Below are 18,820 nucleotides of genomic sequence, written 5' to 3' on the forward strand. Positions count from 1 at the left end.
TATATTTATATTTATCCTGTCAATATGTTGCACATGGTATTAAGGTAATCAAAACTAAAAACTATATAATTTTTGTTAAATTTCGCTTTAAAATAATAACCCATGTTTCCCTTCCCAAAACTTTATATTTCAAAGACTGGTTCCATTTCGGTTATAACAATATTCTGCTTGTATATTTATTAATGTATAAGTAGATTTAATAATAATATTTATAAATTTGTTTCCGTTTACTGTATGTATTTGCATTTAGTTTAATATCTACAATATCTATTTATGTACGCTATGCTGGATACAGTGCGTTTCGGGAAAGTAACTCATTTTAAGACATGGTTTGAAAGTCTATTGCGTTCATTTAGGAAAGCAATTTACAGCAGCCGTTTTCGAGTTGAGCAAACAATTAATGAGCCTAACGCCTGTTTTTGCAATCCGTAATTTTCGAGTCCAGACAACTATTAAATATACGTTGTGAAAATAATGGAACACATTAAAATTAATTAGATGATAGTGTTTAAAAAGCTGTAACAATTATCAAGCCCAAAGTAATGTCAGTTGTTTTTGAAACACGTAAATGCAAGTTTAACATCAATGTCAACCATCTTAATTGGGATTTTCGGGGATATGCCCATTTTTCCGCAACCAAATTACTCTTTTGAAACGCACTGGAGCACATTCGCAAACCGTACAACATTTCATAAGGAAGCCAATGTTAACAAAAATGTCTTTTGTGGGGGCTAACAAACAGAAGTGAAATATAAAAAAGAATGGATTTTATTACCAAATAATAATAATCATAATCTTTTAATAAGGATACAAAATGGTATATAATAATAATGTAAAAAAAATATATGCTTTTGGAGGAATCCTGCGAACATAGATTGAGTACCAACAGAAAACAATTATATTTGCATTGCTTAACTTTATACAATTCGCTCGCCTGTCGCTCAATTTGTTCTTTTTTATACTATACACTTTCGACTTAAAACGAATGCCCTCAAATCCCTGCGAACGGGCCTTTTACACAGTTGATCTTGATGTCGGGATTTAAAGTTATTTGTAAACGATGCAGCGACTGACGGAGTTTGAATGGTTTTGATATTCTGTGCAGACTGCCGCCGCATCGTTTTAACTAGCTTAAAAGTTAGTTATGGGGCTAATACCCAGAGAGTAGCAAGTGGCAGGGGTATAGAAGTGTGTTTTCTGTGGGGATGAGAGCTTCCGGGAATTCCAGCTTAGCACCAACGCCTCCGCCTTCCGTTTAGATGGACAGCTGCTCCTCCTCCGCGTCCGCCTCCGTGAGACATCGGCGACTGAGGCTTTCGGTGGTCCTCTGTTAGTGACAGTGCTCGGTGACGTCAACGATTACCGACTTTTTCCAGCAGAACAGGAAGTATCCAACGGCGGCGCCGAGGACAACCATCAGGCAGAGCCACACGTTGTAGGTCATGAAGATCAGCATGAGCAGGAAGGATAAAGTCACCTGGATCACATGCAGCAGTGTCTGGAGCAGGTGGTTAACCGACAGCATCGAAGGTCTATACAGCAATTGAAAGATTTACGTTAAGTTTCAGCGAAACCATCCAGATATTTATAGAAAATTAGCAGGACAACAGAAAGTACATAACTGAACGTCACAAAAATCAGAACAGAACAAAACGGTATAAAACAATACAAAATAGACTATATGTATAGCGCTGATCCTTCGGGGCTTCGTGTTGGTCATTGGGGTTGTCCTGCTCTAAAGTTGCATTGTTAGATTAAGCTACCAATAAATTAGGGTTAGGTTCTAAACTAATTTTCAACTTGAACTACTGTGTGTTGTTTACAGGTGTGTAACCAAGTGTAATATTATATATTTTCTTCCAGATATCTGTACAAATTAAACGGCAATTTGAAAACCGATAAGGGGAAATGGAGTACCGAGCAACAGCTGCTATGAGTTTTTTCCCATTAATTGCCGGATGGACGGACATATCAGATAGCCAACGAAATTGGAAATTAACGCAAACTTAAGTGAGGCATACAGATTATACAGGGACTGGTGGGAATACATATTGGTTGTTTGGGGTGGGCAAATGGGGGGATATGGAGCGATACTTACGGTTGCTTGTGCACAACTTCGCCCACGTATCTAAAAAGGATCGATCGAAGCGTGCCGGGGGGGACACCACACGATTGCGGATGCGATTCGCGGATGCAGATGCAGATACAGAATCAGATTTGAGTTACAATTATTTCAATTACGGTCGCGTGAATCACATAATCAATTATACAAAAATTAACGAATCGAGGCGAGGCGAAGCGAGGCAGAACGGTATGAATTTGGTTTTTGATATTGAGTATTTGTGATGGATCAATTTACAAATGAAGAGCGGCGCCCATTGATGATATGTAGATATATATTGATGGAGCAGGATGGGGCAGTAGCGGTACGGATTTAAACGATTTAACGGGTAACGGCAACGAAAACGAAACGAGAAGAAAGAAGAAAGCATTAAGATTAATATATACAACAAGTACGGATACAGTAGATACAAAGCTAAGGCCAGGGGTGAGGGCAAAAAGCATGCTGTAACTCTAAAGGGGAAGAAAATCCGCCCCTTTGGATAATGGATAATGGGTAATCAAAAGCAAAGCTCCGGAACTCACTGCACGGGCGAGGGAGCTGCGGCCGCTGGCGATGGTATACGCGGCGCCTCCGGATTTCGCTGCGGCCCCGTAACCGGACGATATTCCAGCAGATTGTACGTCTTCCAGAACAGATACTCCCGGTAGTACTTCAGACCTTCGTACATCAGCGCCAGCAGGAAAATGGCAATCATGGAGCCCACCAAACCGGCCACCGTTTCGATGTGCCACCAGGAGAACAGGATTGTCTCGTCGTATCCAAAGTGGAACTGTGGATGTTAAATGGGTAATGAGAGGGTGTTTCCCATTGGAATATGTTCTCCTACCGCCATGGGCATCATGTGCTCCATTCCCGTGCCAGACCCACCGCCGTGGTTGTGAACTGCGTGACCCGCGTGGGCCGCATGCAAATCGTTGGTGTCGGGAATCAGGTCAAACATGGATGCAGGATCAGGTGTAACAGTTGCAGCTCCCATTCCGCTGTGATCGTGATGCATACCCGCATGGTCGTGATGCATCATCGAGTGATCTGTGAATTATCAAGGAGTGCTCAGAAACGGATCAAACGGATGTATCCAAACCCAAACCCACCAACACCGGCTGCACTGTGATGGGCGTGGTCCATAGCTGCTGCTGGAGGTTTGTCTTCTTACTGCGCTCGATTCTTCTGTGGATCTGCGATTAATGACTGCGGAGGAGAATGAAGTGAAAGTCGCATTAAATGATTGCCGCTCGTAAGTGAACAATAAACAATGTACGTATAACTGCGGGCAAAATAATAGATCAGGAAAATAATGTTTACCATACGTTGTGATGCTTTAGTAATTTCGTACCTCTATTAGGTACGTAGCTTAATATTTGACATTCGTTGATATAGAATTTTAAAGAATTTAAGATTGAGATCAAAACTTTGCAATACCAAATATGTGTTTCCAAAACTCTATCTTGTTTTAAAGATCAATATTGCCAAATGAAAGGCACAAAACTTAAACAAATAAATATATTATAAAGTTATCACTAAAGCTCATGGTTATTGCGATCTTTTTAAAATGTTTTTATTAATGCATAAAATATTTTCATATAGCCATCCATATAGCCATAATCTTAGACATAAGATAAAATTTCGACATACATATATCGAAAGGTTGCTTTGAGAGTGTGTTTTGGGTCAGCTGCCCAACCTAAGTCCCATTCAAACCATTATTTCAATTAGAAAGTCAATCTCCGAACAGTCCAACCTCCGCTCTTTCCCTTTCACATCTTTGAAAGGAATGCTAAATGCGAAATGAGGGAATGAAGTGCGAGTGAAATGAAAATACCAGACATAACTCCACGTGCCCCACCCACCGGATAAAGAGGAAACCGTACCGCCCACTTTCCCCCGACTCACGCCTGACCTTGGATTAACCTGGATTATAATGGGGCGCCTGCTACTCCTCCAACTGCTGTTCCACTTCTGCAATTGGGAACACTACGAACCTGAATTAAAACAGACGAATCAAGCTGGGTACTTCAGTGACTTCTGCCTGTTTTGTATTTTTTTGTTGAACTTTTGTTTGTCTCTGTGGTTCACCGCAATCGAGTGTTTAGTTCATATCGTAGTTTAGTGATAAGGTGCTGCGACCGCTTTACAAAAGTAATCAGGAAAATATGTTCGAGCCACTTGTGGCATGCAAGGCAAAAAAGTTCTGATATGCAGGAAGTGCGGTTGGGGCACAAAAATGCCAACTGATACGAGGTCAGGGACACTAAGAAACCTCTAACCTCTTATTATTTGAAATAAAACAGATTTAGTTCACACACCGTTAAAAAAAACCCAAAGTTCAACTAATTATTTCACAAGTTAATATTCAGTAATATTGAATTATAATGAAGCTGCGGGAAAAACGCAAACGAACACACTCGCAGATTGTATTGAAACGTTAAAACACGTACTCCTCCCCTCTTTTTTTGAAATTAATCTCATTTATAAAAAATAAATAGCAAAACCACAACGAAGCGTTAGAAACACTCGTGTCTAGAATACCCGATGTAAAACCCGTTTCTCTGGAATTCTTCTTATTCTGAGCGGCGAAATCTTTATACAAATAAGTAGTCGAGTGCAGTGCCGAGCTTAATTTCACGTTTAAAACCTCTTTATGTGATCTGGTGGGGAATGGAATGGTTTAGCCTTGGAGCGATGGACTCAATAGTGATCCAACTGAACTGGACTGGCACAACTGGTCAACTGGTTGGTTGGTTTTTTTTTTGGCCCAAACGAAAGGAAAATTAGCTTTGTTACGGTATTTCTAGGCAGTCAAAGATTGATACGGAAACCAGAGACTTTCAAAATAACACGTCAAAAGAGAACATACAAAACATAATTACTACTCTTGGATGCAGCAATGGTTTTTCGATTTTGCAATATCTATTGAACAGTGGTGGCTACTTAAAACATTTTCAGGGGTATTTTTTAATCAAACATCTTACAAATAAAAAGTTAATAATGTTAAATTTATATCATAAAAGAAAATGTACATCAAATTATTTAGATCTAAACTAAAATGTAAATGCTCATTATGATAAAAATATAGATACTTTTAGACTTGATAATCTTTAAATAAATTAAACTTAATAAAAGTGGTCAAAGGGTTTTGGAATTCATTTAATTAGCTTTTTGTTGTAATTTTTTGATCTATTCATCTACAGTCAACTCAACAATATTTTAATTTAAGTTTCCTTATCTTTAAGAAAATATTTATTTTAAAGCTAGAGTTTGTTTGGTCTAAAAGTTTGTGGTTTCTGTGTAACCCCCCAAAATAATAGGCTATTCCTTTGCATAGTCTATTATTATGAGAGTTTCTGGGGGTGTGAGCTGAATCCCCCTTTAATGCGCCTCTGATAACTAAATATCTAAAACTAACGAAAGACTAAACCGGTTGGACGTCTCTCTCTTTTTATCTCCCTCCCTCTCTCTAACACTCTCGCTTTTAGTCGCTTGCATTAGCAATTCCATCCCGCTACGTAGAAAAAAAATTAGCCCGATTCGAATAAGAATTGCAAGTTGGATTTAATTATACAGACAAACATTTTACACAGGTTAAATTTAAGTGTACAATATCAAAAAAAAACTTACAATTTTTTTTTAATAAAAGAAAGTTAAGCTTTAACATTTTTTATTACATTTATATTAAAAAAAATATATAATTTTTATTGGAATATCTTTCAACTCATCAGATTGAAATGAATTATATATCGATTTACATTTTTTTTCTGTGTAATTGCATGGACATATGGTTTATCAGCTGATCTTTTTGAACGATGTTAGTGCAAGAAATCTCAATCCTTTTTACTTCACATTCTCACCTTTGCGAAATGTCAAATCGTGACTGGCATATATTACAAAAACAAATAAGAGAGCGAGAGCATTTATTTTCGTTTAGTGCGTACGTTTTTTTTTTGAGGGCGGGGATGGGGAGCTGTTATATCATAGTGAAAAGAGAGACAAAGAGAGGAAGAGAGAGTTTGTTGATCTAAATTCGTATATCAATCAAAGCACACACACACACAGATAGTCGGTTAATTATGCTTGTAATTGACTGATAAGCAATTTCAACTGATAATCACAATCGGAATGCAATCGCTGATTATCGATAAGAGTTGTTAGGCTCTTCTTGTTCTTGTTCTGTTAAAAGGTATTATTATTATTTGTTCTTTCTTTTGTTTTACGTTACTTACAGTAATTGGCGGGGCAAGTCGTTGCTGCTGCTCTAGATGTAATAATGTTGTAATAGTGCCGGTTTAAGTAGTGAATTCAACGGAATGTCTAGCTTAAAACAGAGAGTCAACAATAAATGCCAATAAACCAACAATTGTTTAGTACAATGGTTGCAGCAGCTGTCCCTCTCCCTTTTAACCCCCCTACTTATTCCGCTCCCCACCGCCCTTTTATCCGCAATCAGAGTTTCTGTTTATTACTTTGTTGTTGTTCTGGCTTTTTGCACAAAATCCCAGCCGAACGCACATACATGATATACAAATGCTAAGCTTTGCGAACAAAAGAGATAGCAATAGCCGGCTGCAGCATCTCAAACAACAAAAACAATTGCTATAATTGCTTCAATCGTTTTTTGCAAGTGTAAGACCCGATCCATTTCACAGTGTTATCCAATCGCACATGTGTGTGCGCGAGTTTATGGGTGTGCGTTTGTTTCCCCCACTCGTTTTTTAATCAATTGCACTTTATCTATTAAACTTTTGCAGGGATATAAAACTGCAGGCCAGGCTTACTATACTTCCTGCGGAAATAAATAAAAACAAAACAAAATGCGCACCACGTCCGCCCGCAGACAACTTGTTCGCACGATTGTTGATGAACTATTAGCGAACATATGTTATTTTAATTTAAAAGTGCACTGGATACAAAAAGGCACTAAAAAATGACATATACATTAGTTTAAATGTGTATGCTTAAAGCAGCTAAAGTTGATAAACAAGTAAATTAATTGGAATTAAAACTTATGAGTAAATACATTTTTGTTATTTCATTTTAACTTTCTAGTATTTATTTAATAAAAATCCTAACAGCTGCGAGCCAGTGTGTACACACCTTTGGTATTGTGTCTATCGATATTTTTGAGTTATCGCTAGATTGCCATTGTTTTGTGCGCATTAAATTTCTTAAAATTAAAGAATCTTGTTTAGTTAGTTTAAAAAGGTATAATTTTCAGTACAGTTAATTGTTTTAAATACCATTTTATTGATTTGATTAGTTACAGGATATAGAAAAACTCTATACAACTTACTTCAGCTAAATAGACACTTGCAACCAAAACACGTGCCAAAACAAACGTTTTTTTTTTTTTTTGCTCAAGTAATAATTTAAAAAAAACAGCAAAATGGGAATGGTAACGAAGCGTAAGAAGATGCACTATGGGGATACCCATTTGCAAAGAAGATGGCGTGTGCGTAATCGTCGTCGTGATCTGGACCAGATTGATGATGATCTGCGCACCAAGAGCGGTGAGCTCATAAATCAGAATGTGGATCTGGACAAGCCGGGATTCGCCCAGTTCTATTGTGTCCACTGCGCCAAGTACTTCATAGACGACACCGCCATGCAGGCCCATTTCCGCACCAAGGTGCACAAAAGGCGGCTCAAGGCCCTGGAAGTCGAGCCCTACAGCATCGAGGAGGCGGAACGCGCCGCGGGACGTGGCAGCTTCGTGAAGCCCAAGAAGAGGGCCATGGAAACACAGCCCTCCAAGGAGGATGTGGTTGCCGGCAAGAGGATTCGTGTGGAGGAGGTCCCGGAAGGTACAGATGCCGCTGAATCCCCATCCACATCCAAAACGAAGCGCAAGAAAGCCGAGAAGATGGAAACCTAAATGGAATAGTAACCCTGTGCTCTGATCTAGCTTAGTGTTAAGTCCTCCGGGGAATGGACTCTTTCCTTCCCCTTTAAAACTATGTTTTCTTTCAATTGCTTACTATAAATATAACTATTGTTTCATATATAAATCTGTTTATATGTTTTTAATATAAAAACCTGCTTAAAATCTGTATACATTTCAAAAGAATGTAGGCCGATTTTTCGTCATTTCTATCATCGAAAAATGGCTTTCCTGAAAAGTCACCTAAAACCTGCACTTCTAAGCCCATAACTTTTCTTTCCGACATCCGATTTTAAAGTGGCATACTTCTAAATTATCGTGGCTTAATTCTCCAAAAATCTGTGTTCTCAGCTTGGTTTGTATTTTGGGGTCGATTTTTCGTCATTTTAATGATGTTACACCTTTCAAAGATTTCGAAAAATGGCTTTGCTAAAAAGGCACCAAAAACCTGCCCTTCTAAGCCCATAACTTTTCTTATAGACATCCGATTACAAAAAGGCATACTTTTAAATGATTGTGGTTAAATTCTCTAAAAATCTGTGTTCTCAGCTTGGTTTGTATTTTGGGGTCGATTTTTCGTCATTTTAATGATGTTACCCCTTTCAAAATTTTCGAACAATGGCTTTGCTAAAAAGTCACCAAAATCCTGCCCTTCTAAGCCCATAACTTTTCTTTCGGACATCCGATTACAAAGTGGCATACTTCTAAATGATCGTGGCCTAATTCTCCAAAAATCTGTGTTCTCAGCTTGGTTTGTATTTTGGGGTCGATTTTTCGTCATTTTAATGATGTTACCCCTTTCAAAATTTTCGAAAAATGGCTTTGCTGAAAAGTCACCAAAATCCTGCCCTTCTAAGCCCATAACTTTTCTTACAGACATCCGATTACAAAGTGGCGTACTTCTAAATGATGGTGTCCTAATTCTCCAAAAATCTGTGTTCTCAGCTTGGTTTGTATTTTGAGGTCGATTTTTCGTCATTTTAATGATGTTACCCCTTTCAAAATTTTCGAAAAATGGCTTTGCTGAAAAGTCACCTAAAACCTGCACTTTTAAACCCATAACTTTTCTTACAGACATCCGATTTTAAAGTGGCATACTTCTAAATGATCGTGGCCTAATTTTCCAAAAATCTGTGTTCTCAGCTTGGTTTGTATTTTGGGGTCGATTTTTCGTCATTTTAATGATGTTACCCCTTTCAAAATTTCCGAAAAATGGCTTTGCGGAAAGTCACCTAAAACCTGCACTTTTAAACCCATAACTTTTCTTACAGACATCCGATTTTAAAGTGGCATACTTTTAAATAATTGTGGTTAAATTCTATAAAAATCGGTGTCCTCAGCTTGGTTTGTATTTTGGGGTCGATTTTTCGTCATTTTAATGATGTTACCCCTTTCAAAATTTTCGAAAAATGGCTTTGCTGAAAAGTCACCTAAAACCTGCACTTTTAAACCCATAACTTTTCTTACAGACATCCGATTTTAAAGTGGCATACTTCTAAATGATCGTGGCCTAATTTTCCAAAAATCTGTGTTCTCAGCTTGGTTTGTATTTTGGGGTCGATTTTTCGTCATTTTAATGATGTTACCCCTTTCAAAATTTTCGAAAAATGGCTTTGCTAAAAAGTCACCAAAATCCTGCCCTTCTAAGCCCATAACTTTTCTTACAGACATCCGATTACAAAGTGGCATACTTTTAAATAATTGTGGTTAAATTCTATAAAAATCGGTGTCCTCAGCTTGGTTTGTATTTTGAGGTCGATTTTTCGGCATTTTAATGATGTTACCCCTTTCAAAATTTTCGAAAATTGGCTTTGCTAAAAAGTCACCAAAAACCTGCCCTTCTAAGCCCATAACTTTCCTTGCAGACATCCGATTACAAAGTGGCATACTTTTAAATATTTGTGGTTAAATTCTATAAAAATCGGTGTCCTCAGCTTGGTTTGTATTTTGGGGTCGATTTTTCGGCATTTTAATGATGTTACCCCTTTCAAAATTTTCGAAAAATGGCTTTGCTAAAAAGTCACCAAAATCCTGCCCTTCTAAGCCCATAACTTTTCTTACAGACATCCGATTACAAAGTGGCGTACTTCTAAATGATGGTGTCCTAATTCTCCAAAAATCTGTGTTCTCAGCTTGGTTTGTATTTTGAGGTCGATTTTTCGTCATTTTAATGATGTTACCCCTTTCAAAATTTTCGAAAAATGGCTTTGCTGAAAAGTCACCTAAAACCTGCACTTTTAAACCAATAACTTTTCTTATAGACATCCGATTTTAAAGTGGCATACTTCTAAATGATCGTGGCCTAATTTTCCAAAAATCTGTGTTCTCAGCTTGGTTTGTATTTTGGGGTCGATTTTTCGTCATTTTAATGATGTTACCCCTTTCAAAATTTCCGAAAAATGGCTTTGCGGAAAGTCACCTAAAACCTGCACTTTTAAACCCATAACTTTTCTTACAGACATCCGATTTTAAAGTGGCATACTTTTAAATAATTGTGGTTAAATTCTATAAAAATCGGTGTCCTCAGCTTGGTTTGTATTTTGGGGTCGATTTTTCGTCATTTTAATGATGTTACCCCTTTCAAAATTTTCGAAAAATGGCTTTGCTGAAATGTCACCTAAAACCTGCACTTTTAAACCCATAACTTTTCTTACAGACATCCGATTTTAAAGTGGCATACTTCTAAATGATCGTGGCTTAATTTTCCAAAAATCTGTGTTCTCAGCTTGGTTTGTATTTTGGGGTCGATTTTTCGTCATTTTAATGATGTTACCCCTTTCAAAATTTTCGAAAAATGGCTTTGCTAAAAAGTCACCAAAATCCTGCCCTTCTAAGCCCATAACTTTTCTTACAGACATCCGATTACAAAGTGGCATACTTTTAAATAATTGTGGTTAAATTCTATAAAAATCGGTGTCCTCAGCTTGGTTTGTATTTTGGGGTCGATTTTTCGTCATTTTAATGATGTTACCCCTTTCAAAATTTTCGAAAAATGGCTTTGCTGAAAAGTCACCTAAAACCTGCACTTTTAAACCCATAACTTTTCTTACAGACATCCGATTTTAAAGTGGCATACTTCTAAATGATCGTGGCTTAATTTTCCAAAAATCTGTGTTCTCAGCTTGGTTTGTATTTTGGGGTCGATTTTCGTCATTTTAATGATGTTACCCCTTTCAAAATTTTCGAACAATGGCTTTGCTAAAAAGTCACCAAAATCCTGCCCTTCTAAGCCCATAACTTTTCTTTCGGACATCCGATTACAAAGTGGCATACTTCTAAATGATCGTGGCCTAATTCTCCAAAAATCTGTGTTCTCAGCTTGGTTTGTATTTTGAGGTCGATTTTTCGTCATTTTAATGATGTTACCCCTTTCAAAATTTTCGAACAATGGCTTTGCTAAAAAGTCACCAAAATCCTGCCCTTCTAAGCCCATAACTTTTCTTTCGGACATCCGATTACAAAGTGGCATACTTCTAAATGATCGTGGCCTAATTCTCCAAAAATCTGTGTTCTCAGCTTGGTTTGTATTTTGGGGTCGATTTTTCGTCATTTTAATGATGTTACCCCTTCCAAAATTTTCGAAAAATGGCTTTGCTGAAAAGTCACCAAAATCCTGCCCTTCTAAGCCCATAACTTTTCTTACAGACATCCGATTACAAAGTGGCGTACTTCTAAATGATGGTGGCCTAATTCTCCAAAAATCTGTGTTCTCAGCTTGGTTTGTATTTTGAGGTCGATTTTTCGTCATTTTAATGATGTTACCCCTTTCAAAATTTTCGAAAAATGGCTTTGCTAAAAAGTCACCAAAAACCTGCCCTTCTAAGCCCATAACTTTTCTTACAGACATCCGATTACAAAGTGGCATACTTCTAAATGATCGTGGCCTAATTCTCCAAAAACCTGTGTTCTCAGCTTGGTTTGTATTTTGAGGTCGATTTTTCGTCATTTTAATGATGTTACCCCTTTCAAAATTTTCGAAAAATGGCTTTGCGGAAAGTCACCTAAAACCTGCACTTTTAAACCCATAACTTTTCTTACAGACATCCGATTTTAAAGTGGCATACTTCTAAATGATCGTGGCCTAATTTTCCAAAAATCTGTGTTCTCAGCTTGGTTTGTATTTTGGGGTCGATTTTTCGTCATTTTAATGATGTTACCCCTTTCAAAATTTCCGAAAAATGGCTTTGCGGAAAGTCACCTAAAACCTGCACTTTTAAACCCATAACTTTTCTTACAGACATCCGATTTTAAAGTGGCATACTTTTAAATAATTGTGGTTAAATTCTATAAAAATCGGTGTCCTCAGCTTGGTTTGTATTTTGGGGTCGATTTTTCGTCATTTTAATGATGTTACCCCTTTCAAAATTTTCGAAAAATGGCTTTGCTGAAAAGTCACCTAAAACCTGCACTTTTAAACCAATAACTTTTCTTATAGACATCCGATTTTAAAGTGGCATACTTCTAAATGATCGTGGCCTAATTTTCCAAAAATCTGTGTTCTCAGCTTGGTTTGTATTTTGGGGTCGATTTTTCGTCATTTTAATGATGTTACCCCTTTCAAAATTTTCGAAAAATGGCTTTGCTGAAATGTCACCTAAAACCTGCACTTTTAAACCCATAACTTTTCTTACAGACATCCGATTTTAAAGTGGCATACTTCTAAATGATCGTGGCTTAATTTTCCAAAAATCTGTGTTCTCAGCTTGGTTTGTATTTTGGGGTCGATTTTTCGTCATTTTAATGATGTTACCCCTTTCAAAATTTTCGAAAAATGGCTTTGCTAAAAAGTCACCAAAATCCTGCCCTTCTAAGCCCATAACTTTTCTTACAGACATCCGATTACAAAGTGGCGTACTTCTAAATGATCGTGGCCTAATTCTCCAAAAATCTGTGTTCTCAGCTTGGTTTGTATTTTGAGGTCGATTTTTCGTCATTTTAATGATGTTACCCCTTTCAAAATTTTCGAAAAATGGCTTTGCTGAAAAGTCACCTAAAACCTGCACTTTTAAACCCATAACTTTTCTTACAGACATCCGATTTTAAAGTGGCATACTTCTAAATGATCGTGGCTTAATTTTCCAAAAATCTGTGTTCTCAGCTTGATTTGTATTTTGGGGTCGATCTTTCGTCATTTTAATGTTGTTACCCCTTTCAAAATTTTCGAAAAATGGCTTTGCTGAAAAGTCACCTAAAACCTGCTCTTCTAAACACATAACTTTTCTTACTTTTTTAGTCAATTTTTCGTCACTTTCCAAATTTTCCAAAAATGGGTTTGCAAACATGTTACCAAAATGTGCACTTTTAAGCCCATAATTTTTCGTACAGAAATCCGATATATTTTTAAATGATTCTGGTTTAATTTCCTAAAATTCGTTGTTCAAATCTTGGTTTTTATTTTTGGGTCGATTTTTTCGACATTTCGATACAAAAATTTCGAATAATGGCTTTGCAGAAAAGCACCAAAAATTGCTCTAAGACCGTAACTATTCTTACAGATATCCAAATTAAAAGTGGCACACTTCTAATAATAATTGAATTTCTTTAGGAGCCCCACAAAAAAAACCAGTTCTCATACTTCATGGTATAAATATATTTTTGCTTCTTTATATATCCCCCTTCACATGGTTTTCTGATATACAATGCAATACTTAGGTTAGCTTAAACTATTCGAACTATTCAACATGATGGATAGTGCGGAATTCCTGCCACTGGTCGGTGGTCATGCACTTGGGTTGCCTTTGCGGATCTAATCTATACAATCTTTTCAAGCCATTCGGCCATAATTCATAATCATTCTCTTCTTTTTTTTTGTATTCCTTTCTATTTGTTCATGATTGAAACGTTTTCTATAAATATATGTGGGTTGAGTGCTTCATTTGGTTTTTCTTCCTGCAGCTTGAGGTAAGTAGATGCGGCCGAGCTGGGCACTTGGACACTGTACACTGGACGAGTTCTTTGGGTGCATATGAGATGTGCTCGGATGGGTGTTGTTTATATATGTATGTACAATCGTGATATGTGATACGGGTATACTCTATATACAAATGACGAGACTGTGTGGTGTATGTAATGTATGAGGACTAGTTTCACAGTTTGTTAATGGCCGTTTGCTGCAGGTCAAGGGCCACCTGTTGCTTCAGTTGCTCTGGAGTGGCGGGCACCGTTTTGTGGTTGTGATACCTTTGCCGTCGCACCTTTCGCGGTGTTCCATTTGCCACTTGATCATGATCCGTCGCCTGCTCTGCTTCCTCGGCGGCTGTGAAAAACGGATGCTGCAGTGCCTCATCGGCGGTGATCCGCTTATGAGGATTTATCTCCAGCAGGCGGTGCAACAAATCATAGGCGCTGGCCGGAAAACATTCGTAGGCATCCAGTGGCTCCGTCAAATATTCACTATCCTCACAGAGGCAGTTGAAGAAGTACTGATCACAGTTCCTGCACACCTCGCACCTTCCATCCACAGATTCATGGCTCTTTAGAAGCTTGGCATCACTGAAAACGGAACGATGGCGAAAACGCAGGCACAGCTTGCGGAGATTAAGTGGCCTGGACCTCTGACTCAATGTAATCATGCGCTCCAAGGCCAAAGCCGTTTTCCTAATGGCCTGATCCCCGAATATGGTGACAATCTCGGCCAGGGCAATAAAATCGTTGGGTGCCTTAAAAAACGGATACACCGACGACATGATCGAGAGGAAAATCACACCTGCCGCCCAAACATCCACGGCGGTGGTCTGATCCGGATATTTGAGCAAAACTTCAGGCGGTCGATAGCCAGGTGTTCCTGCCCTAGAGGCATGTATCTCCTTTTTCATTAGGCAATTGAGGCAAACCGATGGATTTGCGAAGCAAAAGCATTTGGCGTTGTTGGCCGCTCCGGAGGCATTCCGATTTGTATTGTACTTGCTCCCGGATGCAGTGGAGGCTGTTTGATCCATCTGCGCTTGTGTCTGCTGCTGCTGCACTGGCTGTTGCTGGACGGGATTGGAGCCATCTAGGGCCGGCGGCTGCATTTCGCTTTGAGCAATATCGTTTACCGGTTTCAGGGGCATCTTGCTGGATTCCTCGTGCAAACGCATACGCTTAACAGCTCCACCCAAACCTGCATCCGCAGATGCACTTTGCTGCACTGCCTCCGTTGTTTCCCGCTCGCGTGGTCGCTTACTGTTATTGTTGTTGTTGTTGGCAGCGGAGGAGGCACCAGTTCCAGCAGAGCCCATAACCGGAGGATTTACATGCTGGGCCAGGCCGAAGTCGACCAGGAGAAACTCACGGCGGCGACGATTATAGAGAAAGTTACTTGGCTTCACGTCACGATGGATGACATCGAACTTGTGGACATGGCGCAGGGCCACGAGTAGATTTCGCATATATAGCCGGATCTCGGGCACGTCCATCCGCGTGTAAAAATCATGGAATCGGTCATGAGCCATATAGGGCATCACAAAAGCGGCAGAGGCGTCACATCGTAGGCAGCAGTGGATGCCCACCACGTTATCCGTTCCCCTGGAAATCGAAATAGAGCGGAAAAACAGTAGATTAGATAGATTGTTTTGGATTCCATAGATAAGAGAAAAATTTGATGACCAGTTTGACGATTTTACATACAATTCAATCTGGGAATTCATACGATTATACATAAGATTTTTGTTTTTTAAATTAGTTCTGGAAATTGTAATACTGTGTTTCAAAGCAGTGACGTATTTCTGATTTAAATAAGGTTAAATTAACGAATCTGTTTCTATTGTTTGTTTTTTACTAGTCTTAAAGGCATATGGCTTTTGTTTGATATAATAGTTAGTTTATACGCCCAAACGTTATATTCTAAAATAAAAAAAAAAACAATTTATATATCAAAATCCTGGGTTAGGATTGATTTAATTGGACAGCCGGATTATTTCAAGCCAGCTTTCCCTTCTTCGCCTACACATTTTCGCCCACCATGTCTGTTTGTTACAGAGAGATAATGAGAGAGAGGCGCTTCGACGTCACACTCAGAACCAGTGAAGCCCATATTTTTAGCTATTTTCAAGACAATGTTTCTTAAAATAAAAAAATTACTATTTTTTGTATTAAGGTGTTGACAACGAAAACTTTAAATTCTGAAATTCTGATCATTTTTATATATATAAATATTTTGGTAAAAGCCCCTTTTGTAAGTTTCCTTCGGTCAAAATCCACAATTCTAATTTTTTTGCAATTTGTAGTATTTTCTTTACTATTGTAAAAAAATGTTTATTCAACTATAAAATAATTAGTTATTGATTGAGAAAAGCACTAGTATTCGTACAATAATATTTCTGAAAAATATTTTGTTCAGCATATCTTCTAGTTAACTGCACAGCACACACGATGGGTGAGCGATGGGCGATATGGAAGATGCGATTTGCGAACTGGGCGATGGGCATACGAAAAATGGTATACGGCATACGTGAATACGTGAGGGAGCACTCGGCATGGCCCAGTCATAATTATCATCGACTGTGACGCAATTGGGTCTGCGGAATTTGCGCAAATTGCTTGAATAGACACAAAATCGCAGCAGGCGAATGGGTCTTCGAGGGGCAAAAGATGGGTAATCAGGGGGCAGCCGGGCAGCCGGCTAATGTCAAACACGCAACGCCGCCTACACAAACTGCCCACTTACTTTCCCTCTCTTTTTTTGGGAGAGGGTGAATTATACAGCCGGCTGATGAGCTGACCAATGACGACGATACCCTAACTCCTCCGGTTCGAGGCGGTATTAAACCGATTTGGATTCGAATTCGGCCTAATCTAATCGACGTGCCGGGAAAGGCAATCGATAACAGACGGCTGGGATTGCAGGATATGCGAGTGTCTGTACTCGAAACCACGCATGTGTGATATAAACAAACATTACATCTGCCACACAGAAAAAAAAAGTTGGGTAAATGTAATTAATTTAATGATTTTATCAGCATATTAATATTATTAGGTTGATATATTTATATCATTGATATTGATATTGATATATTTATATCAAAATAGTTAAAGCTCAGTAATATATAAAAATTTACTGGACAGTGGTGGTTTTGAGCTGGGTGGTTTTACCACATGGAGTTTTTGGCCTTTGTTAAAAATGTTAAAAACGATTTCGATGGTTTTTTAGATGCTCTACGGCTCTAGCTTATTATACAATTTAACATAAAATAAATGTATAATTTATTATGACTAATTATTCACCACAAAGAAATGGGGTAAAAATATAAATATATATTTGTCCTAAGCATAACAAGTGGGTTTTTTTCGTTGTGCAGAGGCAGATGCCATTTCACGTAAACAAATGTGGAATTTATCTAGATTTGAAATTATTCGCATATAAACATTTAAAAAATGTAAATATATATACACATATATACATATATAAATAGAAGTGAATTTTTTTCTGTGCAGGGAGAGAGCGAGAGGGCTTCAATGTAACTGTAAATGGGCACGTGAATGGCGTGTGAAAGTGCAATAAACGAACGCTATAGTCTCCCCATCTCGCTCGTTCGTGCGGCGAAATAAATTGCAATGACGTAGATGGAGCGGCTACCGGCTGACGTCGTTTAACGGCGTTTGACGCAGGCGAGGACGAAAGAGCGTGGGTGTATACATTTCAGGGGATTCTAAGGATAATCGGGAATAGGGGATATGTAACTTGAGGACCTACCCCATTTTGGTCATGCACTGCAGCTCCTTCATTATCCTATCCGGATGGCTGGTGGGTATATGATGTTTGATGGCAAACTTGCGGCGCAGACTGTCCGGCAGATGCGACTCCCGCCGTAAAGTTCCCAGTAAAACCGTGCTAAAGGTTCCATTACCAATCCGGCTGTGCACATCGAACAGTTGGCCAATGTCCGGTATTCGCACAAGGAGATCATTGATGGCTTCTACGGGGACAGAGTACAGGGATTACTGGAGTTTATAACATTTTAGATTATTAAGCTCACCTTCGCTTTTATTGCGCGCTTGCTTAGTGGTTCTCGGAGTGGCCGGTAAACCCACCATTTCAGCTCCTGTGGGGTCCATAGGCTGCTCTTCCTGTTTCACCAGACATCTTCCTCCAGCTGCTGGACTGTTGAACAACGGCTGAGGGTTTGGTTTCTGGTGAAGCTGCTGCTGCTGCCTTTGCTGTTGCCTTGGAGCTGCTCGCCAGGATCCTCCCCCATTGGCATAGACCATGTTGGGACTCCCCACTCCCGACCTGGGGCGGCGATAGTGATTGCCTGTCGTTGCCAACTCCTGGTACAAGACGCGATCGGCCATTATCCGGCGCTTTAACTGGATATCTTAGAAGCAGACTACTCCTGGGCATCGGCTTGTGTCTCAGTTGTTTTACTGCGGGGACTGTTGGCCTGAAAAGTACACGGATAATTTAAATTTAATGCAATTTTGGGTTTTAAATAGAGCCAAAGGGGTGTCGAACAGTTGGGATTGTTTTGTGGATTGATTGTGATTGATGGCATTGCCCTATCCGGCAAGGCCTACTCACTTGGATGCCTTCTCTCTATCCGGAATCCCAAATAGCGGAACCTGCTGCGCCGCCCTTTAATCCCGGAACTCTGGCTGTGGCGCAGCGTCCGCTGGTGAGAAGTGGATTCCCTGGATAAAGCACGTTAACTGGGTCGTATTGTCTCGGCGAGATATTTGGTATAAAACCATCGATGGCACTATTGATAATATCGATGGTTCAATTTCAGTCCAGCCGGTACCATCGATGGTTTTTTTTCGACTGCGACGGAGGCCATTAATTATAAGTGTGCTTGCCGTTTTTGCGAGTAGAATACCGAAACGTCATGCGATCCCCAACTGGTCAC

At 39.0% G+C, this 18,820-nt stretch overlaps 3 protein-coding genes across 13 annotated transcripts; 1 reads left to right on the plus strand and 2 right to left on the minus strand.

Annotated features, from left to right (window-relative positions):
* Positions 1–145: 145 nt before the first annotated feature.
* LOC108040128 (high affinity copper uptake protein 1) lies at positions 146–7,081 on the minus strand. Of its 9 annotated transcripts, none has more exons than XM_017117413.2 (7): positions 6,939–7,026; positions 6,343–6,430; positions 3,217–3,313; positions 2,952–3,154; positions 2,647–2,894; positions 2,099–2,128; positions 146–1,532 (listed from the first exon to the last, which is right to left on the minus strand). In XM_017117413.2, exons 3-7 carry the CDS (start codon positions 3,248–3,250, stop codon positions 1,331–1,333), a joined length of 717 nt encoding a protein of 238 aa, XP_016972902.1. In that variant the 5' UTR covers positions 3,251–3,313; positions 6,343–6,430; positions 6,939–7,026; the 3' UTR covers positions 146–1,330. The 9 variants fall into 9 exon arrangements, with proteins under 9 accessions (XP_016972902.1, XP_016972903.1, XP_016972905.1 ...); XM_017117414.2 differs by having other exon boundaries at positions 6,343–6,434; positions 6,895–6,984; XM_017117416.1 differs by lacking the exon at positions 6,939–7,026 and adding an exon at positions 6,895–6,917.
* Positions 7,082–7,220: 139 nt separating this feature from the next.
* LOC108040103 (zinc finger protein 593 homolog) lies at positions 7,221–8,124 on the plus strand. 2 transcript variants are annotated; one of them, XM_017117342.2, is made up of 2 exons: positions 7,221–7,321; positions 7,383–8,124. In XM_017117342.2, exon 2 carries the CDS (start codon positions 7,503–7,505, stop codon positions 7,989–7,991), a length of 489 nt encoding a protein of 162 aa, XP_016972831.1. In that variant the 5' UTR covers positions 7,221–7,321; positions 7,383–7,502; the 3' UTR covers positions 7,992–8,124. The 2 variants fall into 2 exon arrangements, with proteins under 2 accessions (XP_016972831.1, XP_016972830.1); XM_017117341.2 differs by having other exon boundaries at positions 7,232–7,321; positions 7,377–8,124.
* Positions 8,125–13,569: 5,445 nt separating this feature from the next.
* LOC108040136 (cell division cycle 7-related protein kinase) lies at positions 13,570–18,755 on the minus strand. Of its 2 annotated transcripts, XM_017117431.2 has the most exons (4): positions 18,496–18,755; positions 17,954–18,358; positions 17,671–17,893; positions 13,570–15,503 (listed from the first exon to the last, which is right to left on the minus strand). In XM_017117431.2, the coding sequence occupies exons 2-4, from the start codon at positions 18,267–18,269 to the stop codon at positions 14,084–14,086; spliced, it is 1,959 nt and encodes a 652-aa protein (XP_016972920.1). In that variant the 5' UTR covers positions 18,270–18,358; positions 18,496–18,755; the 3' UTR covers positions 13,570–14,083. The 2 variants fall into 2 exon arrangements, with proteins under 2 accessions (XP_016972920.1, XP_044317196.1); XM_044461261.1 differs by lacking the exon at positions 18,496–18,755 and having other exon boundaries at positions 17,954–18,444.
* Positions 18,756–18,820: the final 65 nt, after the last annotated feature.

This window comes from Drosophila rhopaloa, unplaced genomic scaffold, assembly GCF_018152115.1.
Source record: "Drosophila rhopaloa isolate 14029-0021.01 unplaced genomic scaffold, ASM1815211v1 contig_3, whole genome shotgun sequence".
Classification (NCBI taxonomy): domain Eukaryota; kingdom Metazoa; phylum Arthropoda; class Insecta; order Diptera; family Drosophilidae; genus Drosophila; species Drosophila rhopaloa.

Bases quoted from the DNA above. Each gene is read 5' to 3' on its own strand.
- LOC108040136 (XM_017117431.2), bottom strand. From the start codon at position 18,269: ATGGCCGATCGCGTCTTGTACCAGGAGTTGGCAACGACAGGCAATCAC. The intron at 17,894-17,953 runs GTGAGCTTAATA...CTGTCCCCGTAG, and splicing joins AGCGCGCAATAAAAGCGAAG to AAGCCATCAATGATCTCCTT. The intron at 15,504-17,670 runs GTAGGTCCTCAA...TTCGATTTCCAG, and splicing joins CAGTGCATGACCAAAATGGG to GGGAACGGATAACGTGGTGG.
- LOC108040103 (XM_017117342.2), top strand. From the start codon at position 7,503: ATGGGAATGGTAACGAAGCGTAAGAAGATGCACTATGGGGATACCCAT.
- LOC108040128 (XM_017117418.1), bottom strand. From the start codon at position 3,250: ATGGACCACGCCCATCACAGTGCAGCCGGTGTTG. The intron at 3,155-3,216 runs GTGGGTTTGGGT...GATAATTCACAG, and splicing joins TCACAGTGCAGCCGGTGTTG to ATCACTCGATGATGCATCAC. The intron at 2,129-2,646 runs GTGAGTTCCGGA...GATCCTTTTTAG, and splicing joins GCAGCTCCCTCGCCCGTGCA to ATACGTGGGCGAAGTTGTGC.